Source organism: Mchenga conophoros, linkage group LG23, assembly GCF_057382185.1.
Source record: "Mchenga conophoros isolate Kocher_MC1m ecotype Shallow Benthic linkage group LG23, M_conophoros_male_GT1.1, whole genome shotgun sequence".
NCBI classification, from domain to species: Eukaryota; Metazoa; Chordata; class Actinopteri; order Cichliformes; family Cichlidae; genus Mchenga; species Mchenga conophoros.
Genome location: NC_140547.1, coordinates 15,162,653 through 15,182,930, shown reverse-complemented (window position 1 = coordinate 15,182,930; position 20,278 = coordinate 15,162,653). Strand labels below are relative to the sequence as shown.

Sequence of the window (20,278 nt, the reverse complement as noted above, 5' to 3'; positions counted from 1 at the left end):
CATGCGCAGTACACCTAAAAAGCTACCTAGCTAAAGAAAACGATGCATTCACGTACAGCCTCTTCTAAACAGACAAACACAAGAATGGACGGGTTTGTTTGGTTTGTTTGGGTGAATACTTCAGAGATGAGAGACATGGAATGTAGCTCCACATTTTGAAATCTATTTTCTTTTATACAGTAGAAGTGATTATAAATACAGAAAGAATGAAAGCATGCTAAAGTGACATTAGCAAGAGAAAAACCTAGAATTATCAAACAACTAGAAGGTGGGGGGTCGCGTACTGGAGCGGGCATATATGGCAGGAATATGAAGATTTCAACACATTTAGAAAAAAAAACATAATTATGAAAAGTTAGAGTGAAAACCCATCGATAAATATTTCATATTTTATTGTGGTTCACAGTGTCATATAAAAATTGTTGCTTTTGAAAAAGCTAAAGGTTTTTTTGTTTTTGTTTCAAATATGCATACATTATAATATCCGGTTAATAGAAACCTGAAAATATAAACCTGTTTTCTACTGAGTTACCGGAGTCAGTGAAGGCAGCAAATGAACTAGCTCGCCTTAGTAGCATTTACGTCATTGTTCCATCCCGGATTATTAGTCCGAGTTTATGATGCCACTGTACAGTACTGTACATGAGAAAAATTGATAAATACGAATAATGTAGCACTGGGCATAGACTCGGTATAATCACTATATATGTGAGAATGAAAGTAAATGGTAAACTTTCTAATAACTATAGTGCTGTTTTACATATTATTTATGTAGATACTTGTTATATAGGAATATATAATGTTTATTGTATTCTCAAAACGTAAGTCATTCATGAGGGCAACATTTGATTATTCAGAATGTAAAAAACTGCACCTAACCTAAATTGCAATTATTGAGATTTCTACATAAATATATATAAAAACCATGAAAATATTGTGTCCCATGGTGTGAAACATGCTGTACCTGAACAGCAGTGAGTGAGTGTGTGTTGGCAAAGCGATAAGACCTGTATAAAAAGTAAACCATAACAAAATGCAATGATTTGCAATTTTTCATTTCATGAGGTTCAAAAAGTTCTGAGTTGGAAGCAAGTAGGCCAGTTTAGCACCCGACTATTCTACTACTAAGTATACTCCAGATACTTCAAATCTTATGAAAACTTTATGTACTGTCAGTGATGAGATATTCAGTCTTTATAAGTTTATGCTGAGGAACATTATTCTGAAAATGTTCCACAATTTTTTTGTAGGTTAGTCAACCTCTACCCAAGCATTTCTGAGACACTCTTCCCCTCTAAGATGCTCATTTTATACCCAGTCATGTGACTGACCTGCTACGAGTTAACCTAATGGTAAATGGCCTGTATTTGTATAGCGCTTTACACATCCAGTCATCCACCCATTCACACACTGGTGATGGCAAGCTACATTGTAGCCCGACCGAGACTGTCCAAGCCCAGGCTCGAACCAGCAACCTTCGGATTACAAGGCGAACTACCAACTCTTGAGCCACGATCGCCCGTAATGTTACAGTTTGTTCCTTCAGTTGTCTTTTTAGTACCGCTTACACTCGCTGCCTTTTGTTGTCTTTCTCTCAACATTTTAAGGAAGTGTTTCCGTCATCAAATTCAAAATCAGCCAATCCTTGTCATGGAACAGTAAAATGTCTCAGTTTACACAATATGTTTTCTGTGTTATATTGCGAACAAAATATGGGTTTATGAGATTTGCAGATCATTCTGCTTTCATTTATACAGCGTCCCAACTTTTTTTGGAATCGGGTTTGTAAATATCTGTCTGATGAACACATCTCACCTTATTTCCACATGAACATTTCTGTTTGCACACAGTGGAGGTATAAATATGCAGTGCCACTCAGCTCTGTGCTATATTTAACAGAGCATCCATTGCTATTTCTGGTAGTTCTTTTTAAATCTGAGACAGTAACAGACACACAGAGGGGCATCTGGAGGTTTTCTGCTTTTAACTTCAAATCCGTTATTATCTTTTTTTTAAAAAGCAGTGAAGTCTGACAGTTTGACACTTAGTTTATTTATAAAATCAAATGGTGTAGACCTGGCTCAGTGAATTTCAAAATGCAGTGTGTAGGAAGAGATACAAAATAGTACAATAGTCAACCATCACTGACATTTCTATACAGGAAGATAACATTCTCTACATTTGAGCATTAATCTTCGAGGGAAAAAAAAAGCTTTTTTCAGCAACACTACCTGATAAAGGGAGTGGGAGGGTTACGCCTCCCAAAGGACTGTGCCCAAAGTGGAGTGGAGCGACCCGTTGAAACACACAAGTATAGCAGGCGACGCCACATCCCCAGTCTCGCAGGACATCGTTACACTGCGACAGCTCGAAAGTTAAAAAGGCACCACACAATACAAGTCACAAAGGAGATTCTGCCACACATTTGTAATGCTGAAACCGACAAACTTTAAGGCGGATGTCGTGTGCAAAAAACATCTTGAATATGTGTCACGCGTACTGTTCGGTGTCCTCTCTGGTGAAGTGTGCTTTGATTTCTTCCTTTACGGCTGACTTCTTTAAAAAATATCTGAAACATGTGAAAGATTTAAAGAATGATTGCATTATCACTATGTTGCTTGGTGTCACAGGCACATTCCAGGCTTCCAGGGAGTGAGTGGGGAGAGGAGAGGTGCTGGAGGAGGCCTCGCTGTGGATTTAGTTCCTGTAGCTTTTACGTCCCTCGCCCTCCTTGAGGAAGGTCCATATGAGGGTGTTTACGATATCGGGCTGGTCCTGCTGCAGCCAGTGACTGGCCCCGGAAATGATGTTAAGACGGAAATGATTCCTGATGTAGAGGCGGCAAGCCTCGGCCATTTCCTGTTCCAAGAAGGCATCCCGCTCTCCCCACAGCAGCAGCACCGGAGACCTGACGTGGTTATGGCTCAGAGGGAGGGAGCTACAGAAAGAAAGGAGCGACATGAAAAGCCTTCAGTTGATCACATTCGTCCCATATTCTCTTCACTGGCTTCCTGTTATCTCCAGAATTTAATTTTAAATCCTTCTCCTTACATACAAAGTTCAGAACAATCAAGCCTCATCGTATCTCACACAACCTCAGAGTACCTTATTATCCCGACAGAGTACTTCTCTCTCAGACGGCACAAAAACTTCACAAAACTATATTTATCCCAGCAACATTAAACTATATTTAATGTAGCTAGGATTGACTCCGAGCTCCTCACAACCATGTTAAGGATAAGTGGAAGAGAATGGATGGATGGAGGGATTCATGTCCATTCATGTCATGTACCAGATTTCCGATGGACCCGCAGCACCTGGGTCTTAATTTAACATCCTGTTCTGTAGTATCACAGTTGTTAAACATCACATGCAGTACGGCACGCTTCTGCCGAGACGTCCTCCAGCCTCCATCCTGTCTCAGACCAGAAAGCAGATATACATTTAAAAGGATGGCTGAATGTTGACTGTGCATTCACCTATTTTTGTCCCCTCTGCATTTAGGTATGCTATCCACGAACAGACAGACTAAGTGGGCATGGGTCACTGAGATTTCTTTTACGTAAGCATACAAAAGCTACTCTGAGATAACTCATTGCTTGAGAAGGGAGCAGATGGCCCGCTCAGCCATGCATGTATAGGTCACATGTCAAAATTGCATGCACTGAGATTTTCTTTGATCTCGTTTATGCAGACCATTGTTTGCCAGTAAACGTGTAGGAAAGATGTGAATGTGAATATGAGACAGTATTGTAGCACTGACAGAAGTAGAGGCTCAGTTTTCTGTTCCCCCAGAGTTCTGACAGTAGATGGTGCTACTAAATGCAAACTACACAACAAAAACCTCGTTTATCCTTGGAGCGTAGAACATAACGTTTATTAAACTGACACAACTGAAAATTACTTTTCAAGCATGAACAAAAACTCAACGAGTAAAAAACATTTAAAACAGCTATTTTCTGCTATGTGTCTGGCAGTTTACTGCTCATTTATTTTGCAGCTGACATGACCGTGGCAGTCACAGCTGAGACTGTGGTGCCAAAACACTGGGCCTGTCCTTGCACCTCATCGTGGAGCGCTTTCTCTGAATGTTTAGAACTGAACTGTGCATACTGCTGATCTTCAGTATTCCTATTTTAATGTAAGAGAGCAAACTTTTATTTGGTGTGTTTTTAACAGCTTTTTAGCTTTAATATTATTCTTTGATATCTTATAAATCATACAGATTTTGCTTAACACATATGACATATCACTGTTATATAGAGATTTTAAAAATCCTTTCACATAATCCATCCTTGGCTGAGTGAATTCCCCACCTGAAGACATTCCTGTAATAGTTGAGGGCTCCTGTTAGAGCTCCCGGTTGTGAGAGTGCGTACAGGTAGGCTTCCAGATCCTCTGCGGTGAGCCATCGGCCTTTCCTGCCGATCCCTGTGCTGCGGCTGGTGAACAAAGCCTTCAGAGCCTGCAGCAGAGACACAGCAGCAAACACTGAGTGAGGTTTGCATGGGCGGTACGTTCTGATCTAGACAGCATTCACTGAAGGACATCCATGTCGCTGTAACGCGAGTCAGAAAAGGTACTTCTGTGGTGAAATCAGCTCTGATGACCTTCAGTCACAGCTCTGGCTCTCTGACTCTCTGCTGGCTCGACGACACTGCATGCTGTGCACCAGCGCGAGCATATGGCAGCATTCTTTCATTTAATTAGCAAAACTCTGACATATTGATTATACTAGGTGATATAACACCAGTGTCTTAGAAATGCTTAAATAATTATAAAACAAGGAATTTAAATAGAAAGTAGTTTTTAGTTTTACAGTGACATTAAACTCACAATAAGCGGAGATTTGAGGTGGTTTGGATCAGTGTTTGTCATATTTTGGCTAACCTTTCACCTTTTCTCTATTTCCTGCATGTGTGGTGTGCAAATCAATGATGGTATACTGTAGAAATCCTCAGCCTGTGGTGAAAACTGCAGGGAAATCTGGGCAGTTACAAAAAGGAAAGACTTGGTTTGAGGTGTTTATCATTGTTTTAAACTAACAGCAATACACACACAGACACAGCAAGCTGTCCTCGTTTCAACACATCAGCATTTTCTCTGTGTCTTTGCTTTCACAACAACTGATTAACTGAGTATGAGGTGTTTAGTAGTCTGTAAATTGTAGCTACAAAAAATAACCCGAGGCACTGCTCTATGCGCTATGTGTTAATTAGCTGTTGATGAACCGAGTCAGGTTAGTCTTTATTTTCAGTCTACATGCTAACTAAGGTAAGCTAAGCTCCCAGCTGTTGCTTAATATTTAATGAACAGACATGAGAACAGTGGCAACCTCACATCAAACTCCGGGAATAATCAAGCACCGGAAATACTGAGAGAACAACTAGAATCTGATCACTGAAAGATAAAATACAAACTGTGTGTATTTGTAAATCTTCTAACACGAAGACAAGATAATATTAAGTACAATTACTTTTAAACAATGGGAAGAAGAAGATAACAAAATTGAGAAAATAAGAAATTAAATGATTAATTACTAACAATATTTTAAAAATCCGGATATTATTTTGTAATAATCTGTAATCCACACATTTCCTGCAGTTTGACCTGATGTAAACACCAAAAATAGACACTGCTCGTAATGTGCGAGGTACACTATTGCACATGCACGTCCACACACGACCTTGACATTGAAAGTCCACACACAACAGACCACCTTGAAATCATTGATGGAGAGCATGAGCTCTGGGAAGCGGGGCAGCTGGAAGAAAAAGTAATGACTGGATTTCAGCAGCTGGCTCGGGTGACGCAGGGCATAATCTGGAGGAGAGGAAAGGAGAAGAAAGGGGACATTTAGTTTCTCGACATAATTAAAGGGCAGGTTTCTTGTGGACATGATAACTCAGGTGCCTCTCTGTCTGCACCATTTAAACCAGCTGTTCCAGCTTCATATTAGCCTCCTCTAATTAGTGTCTCATCAACTTGCACTTAATGCAGAAGAGGATTTGCCAGATGGATGCAAACATGCAACTGAAGTAATAACACTTCCTAATTATCATTAATAATTACAGTAATAACCCAAGAGTCAAACCAGAGCTTCTCTAATTAGCGTGGAGAATACTGATTTTCCAGCACACCGTCCTGAAATCATACCTGTGAACACAGACGGATGCGGACAGTTGAGAACAATGAGTTTTGTCACCATCTCGGGGTAGTGAATCGCAAACAGCCACGCTATGGTCCCACCCCAGTCGTGGCCAACGAGGCAACATCTGTTGTAACCTTGGAAGAAATAAAACACGAATGAAGGAAGCTGGAAGTCCATTCTAACGTTAAACCTAAGCAACAATCTCTGTGGCTCAAAAGTGAAGCCAACATAGTGAGCAGCAGCAGGGAGGATTTAATGGCTTTGGTTGAAGCTGTATACCGACTGCTTTCTTACATATAGGATGTCAGTGGGGTACTTTGAACTCTTGTTGGGTTGAACTGGATGTGTCTGCAGCATTATTTTACTATGTTTAAGTCATAATATATTTAGTACCGGAGTGCGTTTTGAGCTACAGAACACTTGTTGGCAAATGCAATGGTCATTTTGTCAGATGTCTTCATTTAAATCCGAAAAATAAAAAAAATATATAAACCAAAAAATCACCCAGCGAAATTACATCAGTGTAATTTCATAGCTGTCTGCTGTGCTTGTGCTATAGCTGCAAAATGGTAAATACGATTCATGCAACTGGCCCTTTGGTTCGTAAATGGTCCCTTACGGTTAAAAAAAAAAAAGAGGATAAAAAGCCCCAAATTGACACAGTGGGTGATGCCACAGGGTCTAGCCACTTTGTTACACTGATACAGTCCATTGTGTAAAAAATTTTTTTTTTAAAAATGCCACTGCCTGAAAATCACTGTTGACTTTCTCAGAGGACATTTACACTCATCAAAGGATGGATTTCATGACATTCAGCCAAATGCTGACCAAAGTCAAGGCTTCAGTCTGATCACATTACTGTTGCAGTTGCTACAAACTGATCCCCTTACCTGAGGTCGCACCATTTACACCTACTAATATGAATCACCCCAGCAGGCCCACTGATGTTGCTGATGCTACAGAGGAAGAGTCTATAATCTTAGACGGGGAACTACATCTGGAAAATAACAGAGCACCACGGCTCTTTCGGCTGTCCGCCTTTTGGGCTGTTAGCAGTTTACTGAAAACGCTGAAATCTGCTACCGACATGGTAACTAGCATAACATGTGTTCTGTGAATGCAGGCAGCTGGGTGGCTCTCATTGGCTCTAAGAGTTGATCACAGATTAGAGAAGAGCAGTTATCAAACAATCAGTGCTTTCCTTCTTCCACTGAAATGACCATTAAGTGATTTGCTCAGCAATGTGCATGACTGAGTGCTTAGCTCCCAAAAACCTGTTAGGTAATTGACCGGGACAGCCAGAACAATGTAACGAGATGCAAAACATCGTGATAGAACACTTGTGGCTTTTTAAAAAGCTACAATATAAAAAAAAATATCAATGGTTCAATTTAATTTGTGCAGTGCACAGAGCGTTACAGACTGATTGCAGTTCCTTCCAGCATTTCAAAGATGCACAACCTCTCAGCTTAATGTTTTGATGTTACAGGCCACAGCTTGACTGTTGTGGTCGAGTTTCACCTCTCATTGATTCGATTTATAGCTGCAACAGGCAGCTGCAGAAAGCTTTGTTTAATCCTTCCATTTTCCTGACTGCTTTTCCAATCCTTGATCATCCAGTCACTACCTGAAGGATAAAAGAAATTTTGAAACATAACACTAAACTGAAGAGCCAGATATTACCTATGAATGACTTTGAAGTAATGAACATGTAAATGTAACACATGATGTGATCACAAAGTTCACCAACTCCAGGTGTTAAAAAAGGAAAGTGATCTGAAAATGAAAGTAGGGCTGGTAAAGTTGTATCACTGCTGAGGAAATAGCTTTTCCTCAGCAGTGATAGTTTTTTTTTAAAATTTTTATGGTTTGGGTTGCAAAATTTTATGATCACTCCTCATTTGTTTACCTCAGAAAAGTTTAAAAGGCAGAATTACGTCAGTGTTTAACAATGCTTACGCCTTCTTCTGTCACATTTAACTGATTCATCTTTGATTATTAGGTACTTGCTGAGTCCTGGAAATTTCAACAGTGCTACAAGGAAACTTAAATGGACAAGAACAAGAGCGTCAGATAACCAGAAAGGTTGTAGGCAGCAGTTTAGAGAGATTATTTGAAGCCCTATATTTTAAGTTCAAACTGCATTTGAAATGAAAATGCTGCTAACAGTTCCTCTGCCTTTCGTGTGTCTTCCATTTGTGTTTGGCTACCATGGAGGAGTGCGACCGACAGAGTTTCATGCCCACGTTTTGGTTCATTTTAACCGTGTGTCTGCGTTTCCAGATCTACAGAACTCCTACAGTAAAATATTGCTGTAATAAAACAGAAATTTTCTTTGATACTGAAAAGATTGAAGAAAGCACCTCAAAGACTATGCAGGAAAATCAAGACACGACCTTTTCGGCTTCCTTGTAATTGACACTGAAACAGCCGTGTTAACACATTTAGATGTGAGGCGACAGGTGTGAAGGAGAATGAAAGGGCTCATGTCCACTGAACACAATCTTCAGCGACATTTCAGGGCTGAGACAGATTACCTGATAGAGTGTGTAAGCCGTGCTGAAATGACAGGAAAAACACTGAGATACGTTGGCCAGTTAAAGAGCAAAAACTGTCATTCTGGCCAGATAATCATTAGCTGGTATGTGCACACCACCTCAGGCTAGCTCCCTGCCAGTGTTAGCACGCAGTCAGCAGGCTTTGGGCTCTGTATCTGCAGTGTCCCATGCTCACTTAGAATGAGTCACAGGAAGTTTGTCATGCCGTGCTGCAGGCCTGAAGGCTGTCCACGGCGTAACATTGATAAACAAGTTTATTTTTGACCCAAGTAGCTGTCAAAACACTCTCCGCTCCTCGGACTGATTCCGAGATTACAGGCACGCAGTTCTCCCGTGTTTCCTCACCTAAGTACTCCACAATATCTTTGACATCCGTGACCAGGTATTCGAAGCGGTAACTCTCAGTGGAGAGCGGCAGGTCGGACTCCCCGTAGCCCCTCATGTCGATGGCCACCACACGAAATTCACTCTTGAACTCACGCAGCTGGTAACGCCAGGAAAACCTGAGGCACACACACATTTGACAAGTATTATTGACAAGACGATGCAGGTTAATGCCTGTTTCTCATGGATATAGAGATTTTTCAATTTAAGTTTATTGACATTTATATTACATATAATACATAAGTAGGTAAAAACAAAATCACAGTTATGTAACAAATTATCAAAAGCTTTCAAAACGGATCTAAAATTAGACTTCAAACCTTCAAAGAAACCTTATAACGGGGACAGTGTTTAATGTCTTTAAAAGCGTAAAGATAATGTGTCATTTATACAGCTAAGGAACAAGAAAGTAATTTGTGCCTAAAACACTTTATGAACCCCTTCTACAGTCTTACTTTTGCTCAAACATTCATTCATTTTCTACTATGGTGGATTTAAAGCCCATTCTCCTCTTTTAGGGGTTCTTCCATTTCTCCTAATGTAGTTAGACAGCAACATCGCACTTCAAAACAAGGCAGTTGAGGTGCTTCGGGCACCTGACTAGCATGCCTCCTTAATTCCTAGAGATGTTTTAGGCATGTCCCACTGGGAGAAAACCCCAGGGCAGAGAGATTATATCTCTTGGCTGGCTTAAGACAGTGTCCCCCTGAAAGAGGTGGCCAAGAAGAGCGAGATCTGAGTATCTCTGATTAAACTGCTGTCTGACAGAGACCTGAATAAGTAGCAATAAAGGTATGGACATATGGATGATTTGCGTAATAAATTATTTTCTCTCTTCAGGGTAAATATGTGTGTTTTTCACAATTCTAGCAACTTCCCTTGTTTTCTGAACTCGCGTCTCTTCTCAGGATTAGCATGAGAAGCACAACGAAGTAAACACTCTATGTTTTCTATGGTGACGTACGGCATTTATCCATCATGCCTCTTGATAAATGACTTTTGCTTAGGACACACCTGTGCTTCCTCACTCCTAGCTCCTCCACAAGCTTTCTTTCTCCTTCAGGAGCAATTAAGGAACTGATAGCTGAAGGAATATAATTTCCAGGCCACAGAAGGTGAGAAGATGCAAGGAAGGATAAGTTAACAAAATGGAAAGCCTCTTGTTTGTCTTTTTATCTCCAGTCCCAGAGTCTATGACACAGACTCTTTCTGTTAAACATCTGAAGTCTCTAAGTCCAAACAGCACATTACGCAAGTGTGTTCACAGGCCTTTCCCCGCGATTACGATTCTTACAAACCAACTTTGCAAACTCTCTTTTAGAAACTAGCACTCAGCTTTCTTTCCAGCTGAGTGAAGGTCACCTCTGGATAATAGAAGCTGTTTTAGATTCTAATCCGCCCACTGATGTGGACTGGGATGACTTCCTAATTGAAGATCTTGTCAGCCCCCCTCCTCCTTGTCCTCTTCCTCCTCAGCCGAGTAACGGGGGGAAAAGCAAAATGCAGAGCCCTGCCTGTGATTCTGATGAGTCAGGATAAGATCCCGGCTCTGAACCCTTAGATCTTTGAATACAGAAGAGGGCTGAAGGAAAATAAGCCCCTTGCAGCCCTCCACCCCCCTCCTGAACACAAAGTCTCATCTTTCTTATTTCTGAAAGGGAATTAGCACATTTTAAAAAGCACTCTTTCCAAGCACCTCAGTACAGTTTCATCGTTCCTCTGAAGGATATGTCAAGTGAAGCAGAAAGAGCTCCCCTCTACCGTTAATTAATCCCTGTCCTGTCCGCAGCTTAGATAGCATGCTAGAGATATGGACGGGCTTACAGTTCTTGACAAGCTCTTTGGCCCTGATCCAGACGCAACACTCAACATCATTTTTCATTTCATATCAGGAGGAAGAGAGCTTGAATGCTTTGGACCCCTTTCCCCCGATGGCAAATCATGTCTGTGAATGAGGACTCCTCTCTGCTGGCTTGGATTTGTTTTTGCAGGCCCACAGCCAGATCGCAGAGATTTAACACTGCTGCTGAGCAAGGGAGGAATCCTCATAATGGAAATTTTAGAGAGATGACCAATGCAGCAAATACCAAATACAACTGCACAACACAACATCTTACAGTCTGGTTTAGAGAAGCTTTTACTGTTACTCTGACCCTGATTTGCCTCTGACCTACCAGAACTCAGGGAAGCCGTGCAGAAACAACATGAGGGGCTTTCCTCTCTCACCAGCAGCAACATAGTGGAACCTGAGGCCAGACTCCTGCACAGAAACAAGACACACAAAGACACATTTGCACATGAACACTTCAGCCGTCACTTTTATCCAAAGCCATTTAGTGAACACAACGGAACAAGCCAGCGCTCCTAAGTGACTGTTACTGAGGGGAGCTGCAGGGAAAACTACTACGGGGAAACAAGACAGGAATAGCTCGTTTTCTTTTGAGCCATTAAATAAGAATCAGTGTATCACAAGCTTGTAAAATCATGTTTACTGGACCTGAAACACTCTTGTGAATTTGTTTCTGCAGAATACTAAGTGCTCTAACAAACTTCAAGACTCCTTCAGGAAATGTTTGTAGACATTTAAATGTACGTGTGTAATTTTAACACAAAAGAAAATTATGACAACACCTGCCCACATTTCTTACATCCACATTTAATCTTCCTAAATAATCTAAAGTGCTATAATATGCAAATGTTTCATTTTGAAAGTTTAAAGACAAGACAAGCAGTGTCCCCAATATGTCAAACTAAAGGCTCATGAAAGATAAATAAAATTATGCAGAAGACACCTACAATATTTCCATCTGATGGAAAAAGTGAGAGTAGAGAAGAAGAACAAGTTAATGTAAACACTTGTGTTTAAATAGTTGGAAGTTCATTAGATTTAACAGGGTTTGATTTTTTAAATCTTTTTAAGAAACATATCAAAGCTGTGCCTCAGAAATGTGGGGATTTTTTTTATTTTTTTTGCTTTTCTTTCTCATATATCACTGTTTGGGGTTCTGAGAAAGAACAACAAATACTTTAAGTGCGCATTGTAGGCTTGAGATTATTGAAGCATCTCTACACAAGGCAGTCAGGTGAATCAAAAACAGGAAAATACGGCTTAGACCTTTGCAATAAACTGGTGACCTGCTCTGGGCGTAACCTTCCTCTCACCCTACAACAGCTGAAATAGATTTCAGCATTAAACAGAAGCAAAGAGGAAAGCTGCGCAATAGCGGGCTGACACAAAAAGTCCCCTACTTTACTCTAAAGTCCTTAACCCACCTGAAGCTTCAGGTTCCTGCACTACACTTGTGTAAGCTACATGCAGGACTGCTTCCTTAGTTGTGATATCACCAAACTCCTGCTTCTACAGACATGTTGCTAAGATGGATTTAAGTTGGGCATATTCTAGAGTCAAAGTCAGCTGATAAAGTTGAATTGATTGTTTTTGATGAAGTTCAATAGCTCAAGTGGGATAATAAGAAGCCAAAGGTGTTTCTGTTTTTAGGCAGTGGGGGCAGATTTAGTTCCTATTTAGCAAAACGAAGCATTGTAACAAGAAACTTCAGGGTCACTTTATTGTGCTTGCTCTGCTTGGTTTAGAGGCTTCGCGGCTACACTTAGGATCAAATTGCAGGTGATGCGAAATAACATCCGCAGTAATCATTATATTAAGAAAACCGAGTATCAGACAGGTACTTGTATATTGAATGATTTTGTTCTAATACATATAGTTTTATAATTCTGTTGATGAATTTTATGTCACATGTTGAAATGAAATGGGTGTTAGCGCACTTCAAAATGCTACTGCTTGGACTAGAGTCTATTATAAAACAAATCAAATACAAAGAAAGCAATATTATTGGGCTATTTAAAGAGAAAGACAATCCCCCACAATCCCCACCTTGAGGTGTTATTAGGTGTCAGATAGAAAAGCTTCTCTGTTTTTATTTAGTGGGGATTAGGTGCTTTGGAGGATCTTTCTCTGAATATATCAGAAAACCACAGTCTCTGCAGATTTAGCAAATATTAGGATAGATTTCTGAGTGATGTGCTTTTTGGATGGTCAGCAGGATTTGTGCTGATCTTTCCAATGTGTTTGAGTATGTGTACAAGTTTTCTTTGTGTGAGCAGGATAGTTATAAATATTATTTTTTCTGTTGACACTGTCAGTGAGCTGGACAGACAGAGCAGAAATGCAGGTTTTCCCTTCTTCATATTGAATTTTACTTACTATTTTTAGCCTCTCATTGTGACATGGTGGGACAGTGGTTAGCACTGTCACATCACAGTAAATCCTCTGGACAGCAGAGGGTTTCTGTGTAGAGTTTGCATATTTTCCCCATGCCTGCAAGCTCCCTCTGGATACTCTAACTTCTTCCCACGGTCCAAAGTCATGAATTTTAGGTTAAGTGGTGATTCTAATTGGCTATTGGTGTGAATGTGAGTGTGAAAGGTTGTCTGTCTCTCTGTATCAGCCCTGTGACGGACTAGTGACACGTCCCGGGTGTACCCTACCTCCTGCCCTATGACAGCTGGGATAGGCTCCGGCGTAACCCTGAATTGGATAAGTGGAAACAATGGATGGAGTGGATGAATGGTATTATGGATGGATATTTAGCTGTTCATCCCAATTCATTTTAATATTTGATCAAATTTTATTTGCAATTTTATGGTTCTGTAAAGTAATCTGCTTCCATGGACATATACTTGCAGTACTTTTTTCTTTCTTGTATGGTTACACGTCAGCAGATTTATTCTGTTCACTTTAATTATTTCCCCTGCACCGTGTTGTTTTCAACCAAACCCTTCATGCACTGTGCTCACTGTAGGTCAGATTCATTTGCTCATGGAAAACTTTGGTTTATGACTAAGAAGCACATGCTTTAACAGGCACATATGAGTGTTCTTGCGCTAAAACAGTGTACATGTATTCTAGTACTTGTTTAAGGTATTTGTCATTCTCTGCTACTTTTGTGGAACATTTATTTTTAAACACATTGCTATTCTCCAACAGATCATGAAGTAGATCAGAATTCCTTCTTATATTAATACGTTACTAATGACAATCCCATAATATAAGAATGACAGGTACACGCTGCTGTACTTGTCATGCTTTAAGTACATCTTGTGTTGGTAGTCATTCCGAAGTCTAGGATGTGAATAATTCTTCCACCCCTCACATCGGGACATGCTTTGATATTTTAATTACATAATCCTGAACACACACTGTAGGTTGGTAGTTAGAGGCTGGCAGCACGCTGCATGCAGAGACGTGAGGCGGAGGAGCTGTTCTTTCAGCACCACCTGAGCTCCGCGCCAGCAAGCCTTGACTCCACCAAAAACATTACAAATAAATAAATAGAAGCGCTTCGCAAAAACAAACAGACGCTTCGAGATTGTGCTAAAACATCGGGCCCCGTTTGGATTTTCACGACGCGACACGGCGGAAAGGTGTTGAGGCGGGTTTTTTTGCTTTTTTTACACGTGAACACCCTGGCGTCCGTACACACACATACACACACAAAGGCTGTTACCCTTACAGACACCTTTCATGTCCAAGTGCGTGCGCGTCACTTACCTTGATCCTAACATAACAGTGGGTTCCCAAGGACGTGTCATTCAGACAAGCCGGGGGAGTTTCACGAATCACCCATTGGAAGGTTGTTGTCGGCCTTAAAACGATGTTCCACCAAAGTTTCAGCAGGGCTACGATGGCGCAAAGAGCACAATAACCGTATATCAATGACCAATACCCCAAAACTCTGATTTTCAGCGCAAGACTGATTAAAAATATCAGCAAGTTGTGGAGCACTCTCGCCATCTTTACATTGCCGCAGGAAATCAGCCCGGATCACGTTACCTATTGATTGATTTCTGTTAACTGGTCGTTTCTGTTTAAACACCGCTCTGACAATGCCGTCGTTTCTTTACCAGCGCATACGCACGACTGTCTGAAGGGAGGATCCCAACAAGCGGCTGAATGGGACGGTGGCAAGAGCATCACGTCAGATTTCACGCGTGCGTGCGACAGCCGTGGCTGTTTGGCAGGAGACCGTGTTGTTGACTATACAAGGCAAGTCCGAAATCGAGCAATAAGCGTCTCGATGCGGAGCTTTACGTTGATTTACATTGAACAGCTAAGAGGCGCTGTTAGGCAGCAAAACCTCCGGAGGAAAAAAAATCACTGCAAAGCACCACGGCTTCACGCTGTTATGGCAACAAAGCTGCGATAAAAAAGAAAAAAAAAAGGTCTGCGTGACTTCAGCTCATCATCAGTGAAATAATCCCCGTTATTTTAAATTATCTCACCAAGCGCTTCATGAACAATAAGTGGCGGTTTCCCGGTTTAATTAGCAGGTAGGCTGTGACTGCGCATTGATATGTTAATGAGATGCGGTGTCACAGGTGTGTGGCTGTCAAGTCTACTAAATCACACACGGACACGAGCAGGTCAATTATTCCGTTAGAAAACCGAAGCGGGGACCGGATAACACACATCAGAGGCCAGTTAACCGACTTTGGATTAGCTTAACCCCTCACGTGGCTGGATATGTGGAATCGATAAAGACCTCTGTACGCTCACGCGAATATATGGAGGCCCAACCATGGCAAAATGAAGAAATCCTTTCCCCAGCTATTCACAAGGGCTCGCTACAGCGGACAGCTCCACATATTTGATTTGGTAGATTTGTTACACCTTATGCCCCTTCTGAGGAAACCCTCCAAGGGCTTTGATTCTCCTCTTGGATCAAACCGGATCCTAGGCGAATCTGTAAATCGCACTAGTAAAATTAAACAGGATTTATATTTTAAAAACATAAATTGTAAAAAGAATTATCCTAACACTATTTGCACTTAAGGGGAACAAACTACAGTTAAGTTTTATTTATATGTTTAACTCAACAAATTTAAACTTAACAAATGTTAATTGCCATCTCACCCCGAACAAAGCTTGTGTGATCATCAGTGTTTCCCTCTGCCTTTAAACTCAGCTTTAGTTATTTAGCCAACAGGAGGTTTGTTACTATATATCTAGTCTCCCACATTTTGATTGGTCTACTAACTCTTAAACATTTTGTTAGTTTGGATGCTTCATTGTAAATCCGACCCAGAGACGCTGTGAGAAAAACACATTTTAACAGAACACATTCTTTAAAAAGCAAGGATGGCACCAGCATTTCATAAACAGTTTTGTTCCTGTTTTAAATCTACCCTACATGATGTTTCTTTTTTAAATCCAAGACTTTAATCAAGCTCTGCACAGAAAAAAAATACATAATGCAATAGTAAACCTATACTGAATAGATATGTTCATATATGCCTGAAGCACAAATACTGATTTCTACCCCTTTTTAGTCATTTATTTATTTTTTACATTTACCCCTCTATTTTACTTAGATTAGATTAGATTAGATTAGATTAGATTAGATTAGATAAGATAGAACTTTATTAATCCCTCGGGTGGGTTCCTCTGGGAAATTCGATTTCCAAAAAAGCACAGCACCGACAGAAGTTACAGAGTTATACACACACACATATATATAAATACAGAGACAATATAAATAAAATATACGAAGGGGATAAATATAATAAATAGGAATAAAAATAAAAATACAAGTGAATTGCACATTTCAAGTATTGAGTCTATTGCACCGTTGACTATTTACAAAAGTATTGCACAAAAGGTATTGCACAGTGAGGTGAAGAGGCACTACAGCTTAGTTGTTCCCTCCTTTGTCCTCCTGTTTCCCCTCCCTCTCCCCTCCAGAGAGGAGTTAAACAGTCTGATGGCGTGTGGGACAAAGGAGTTTTTAAGTCTGTTAGTTCTTGTCTTGGGGAGAAGCAACCTGTCACTGAACAGACTCTTCTGGTTGTTAATGGCCGTGTGCAGAGGATGCCTGGCATTGTCCATAATGTCCATCAGTTTCTTTAATGTCCTTTTCTCTGCCACTGTCACCAGAGTGTCCAGCTTCATGCCGACCACAGAGCTAGCCCTCCTGATCAGTTTCTCCAGCCTGGATGAGTCCTTCTTTGCTATGCTGCTCCCCCAGCACACCACAGCATAGAAAAGTACTCCAGCAACCACTGACTGGTAAAACATCCTCAGGAGCTTCCTGCAGATGTTAAAAGACCTCAGCCTCCTGAGGAAGTACAGTCGGCTTTGGGCTTTTTTATACAGGTGCTCTGTGTTGCATGACCAGTCCAGTTTATTGTCCACCCACAGCCCGAGGTACTTGTACTTGTTGACCACCTCCACCTCCTCCCCCTCTATCTGAACCGGCAGTGGACCTGCTCTAGACCTCCCGAAGTCCACAACCAGTTCCTTAGTCTTTGAGGTGTTGAGTTGCAGGTGGTTTGTGTGACTCCATGCGACAAAGTTCCTCACCAGACTTCTGTACTCCTCTTCCTGATCATCCCAGATACACCCCATGATGGCCGTGTCATCTGCAAACTTCTGAATGTGGCATAATTCAGAGTTGTAGCCGAAGTCAGAGGTGTACAGGGTGAAGAGAAGAGGGGACAGCACAGTTCCCTGTGGTGCTCCTGTGCTGCTGACCACTGTGTCAGACGTGATGTCCTTCAGCCTGACGTACTGTGGTCTGTCGGTGAGGTAGTCGGAGATCCAAGCCACCAGGCAGGGGTCCACCTCCATCCTGTTCAGTTTTTCTTGAAGCATACAGGGCCGGATGGTATTAAAGGCACTGGAAAAGTCAAGAAACAGTATCCTGACCGTGCCTTTTCCCCCATCCAGGTGTGAGTGGGCTCTGTGTAGGAGGTACAGGATGGCATCCTCCACTCCGACACCCGCCTTGTATGCAAACTGTAGTGGGTCCTGGGCATGTTGTACCTGTGGTCGGAGGAGGTTGAGGAAGAGCCGCTCTAGAGTCTTCATAAGATGTGACGTCAGTGCCACCGGTCGGAAGTCATTCAGCTCATTGGGCCGGTTCTTTTTGGGGACCGGGACGATGCAGGATGTCTTCCATAGGGCGGGCACTCTCCCCAGTCGCAGACTGAGGTTGAAGACTCGTTGTAGCGGCTCCCCAAGTTCAGCAGCACACGCCTTTAGCATCCTAGGACACACCTTGTCTGGGCCTGCTGCCTTTCTGGGGCGAAGCTTCCTCAGTTGTCTCCTGACCGGATCCACTGTGACACTGGGAGATGTTTGGGAGGAGGGGAGGGGGGGAGATGTCTTGCTGCTGAGAGAGGGATTGGAGGAGGGGGGTGTCATGGTGTCAGGAAGGGGGGGAAGCGAGGGAGGTAGGAGAGTGGGGATTGGACTCTGTAGTGAAGGTGAGGGTGGGGGGGTTGTGGGCTGGTCAAACCTGTTGAAGAAGTTGTTAAGTTCGTTTGCCTTCTCCACAGTCCCCCCCACTGTGCTTTTCTTGGTGTTGTGGCCTGTGATGGTTTTCACACCATTCCAGACCTCCCTCATATTGTTCCTCTCCAACTTCTGCTCCACCTTCCTCCTGTAGGTGTCCTTTGCTTCCCTCAGGCAGCGTTTCACCTCCCGCTGTGCTGCCTTCATCTCCTCCTTCACTTTGCTCCTGAAAGCCTTCTTCTTCATGTTGAGGACAGCTTTGACTTCCTGTGTTACCCACGGTTTGTTATTAGGATAACTTATGGGAATACTACAACATATTTACAGCTACATCACATTTATATTGTAGAAATTTACTAAAACATTCAGACATTTAGATTCTAATTTTAATGCATTTAAGAGAATAACCTCATCTATAATTAAATCCAATTGATTTATCAAAAACTCATCACTAATTAATGGATTATCAATATTCATGACTGCACTATTACCAATGCAGTTATGAATAGTAACTCCAAAGAACATGTGGTTGATTTTAACAAAGAATGGAAACAGTTCTTAGATATGTTTCTGTATTCATGAAAACATTAACAAGTATATATTCTGTGCTTGGCTAAATATCAAGCACAATATAAAAGTTCAAGTTTAATAATTTCGTGTGTAGCTTTATCCGTGACAGCATAAATAATGTGAACTTGACACACACACACACGTCAAGCTCCTTCATATTTCATCAAGTTAATAAATAATTAGTGTAGAAGATTGTGTGTGGAGATTAAATTGTTTAAATAATATACCTTTAGCTAATTTGCCCTGCCAGCAGTTGGGTTTTATTTTGCACTCTGACATGACATGCAGCACAGCAACCATAACTAAATGAAAGAAAACTTACCAGTGGTTGTGGTGCATGCTGGTAACCATATGATTAGCTCTTGTATGGATTTATGGGGGATCATCTGCATTATGAGTAAACTGCATCTGTGCAGTAACCTGATATTTTGATAAAGTGATCCAGACTGTTTAGTGAAAAAGGTTTATTGAGTAAGAAAAAACTGCATGAATAACAAAGTGCCTTGCATGTACAGCTAACACAATATTTGGCATTTCAAGTACTCAAGGAACTGAGAAGTCAATTGCACAAAGAAAACTTTGGTACTATAATATTTTTTCCTGGCTCAGTTTAAAAAAAAAAAAAAATAAATAAAAAAATCCAAGAATATTTAAGAAAGAAGAAAAAAGTCAGTGTGTAAACATGCTACAGTGTTCTGTTTACATTTCAAGTATATTTAAGTCAGTATTAACAAAACCATGGTAAACACTTACAGGACATTAACATATAATACCAGAACAACCGCTGCATGTTTAAGTAGACAATGCAACAAGGTGGCATTGAAACTGCAGTACATGGGATATGAACTAGCTTACTGTGCATATCTTACCTCTGAACAGTAGAAAAAAACATAACTCTTTTATGAAGGCACTTTAACCCTAGTCAGGCGAAAATCCAGAGGGCACTAGTGCAGGCATTTATCAAATGCTAAGTAAGGACTAAATCCATTTGCACTTAAAGCCCCTTTAAGATGTGCACGACTTTACATTCACCTGATGGCGCCTCAACATTTTGTCAAGTTGTGCCAAAGAGCACCTGGTCAGGTTTCCGTAATGCTTACAACATCAATCTCGCCAGGTCTTTCCCACATCTTTGGGATGCAATAACATGTACATAATAGCATTTGTATCTCAACAGTTTAGTTTCAAAAGTGCATTAAGATTAAAATGTTTCTCTTTTAATCCTCTCAGCAGCACTATAAAACAAACAGAAGGACATACCGTGCAGAGAAAACTAAAAAATTTTTTTCCAACTACTCCACT

General features: G+C 41.1%; 1 protein-coding gene across 1 annotated transcript; it reads right to left on the bottom strand.

Annotated features, from left to right (window-relative positions):
* Window positions 1–2,030: 2,030 nt before the first annotated feature.
* On the bottom strand, window positions 2,031–15,198 carry ephx4 (epoxide hydrolase 4). Its single transcript, XM_085265520.1, has 7 exons — window positions 14,666–15,198; window positions 11,268–11,353; window positions 9,055–9,212; window positions 6,157–6,285; window positions 5,720–5,823; window positions 4,317–4,465; window positions 2,031–2,938 (listed from the first exon to the last, which is right to left on the bottom strand). The coding sequence occupies exons 1-7, from the start codon at window positions 14,906–14,908 to the stop codon at window positions 2,698–2,700; spliced, it is 1,110 nt and encodes a 369-aa protein (XP_085121646.1). The 5' UTR covers window positions 14,909–15,198; the 3' UTR covers window positions 2,031–2,697.
* Window positions 15,199–20,278: the final 5,080 nt, after the last annotated feature.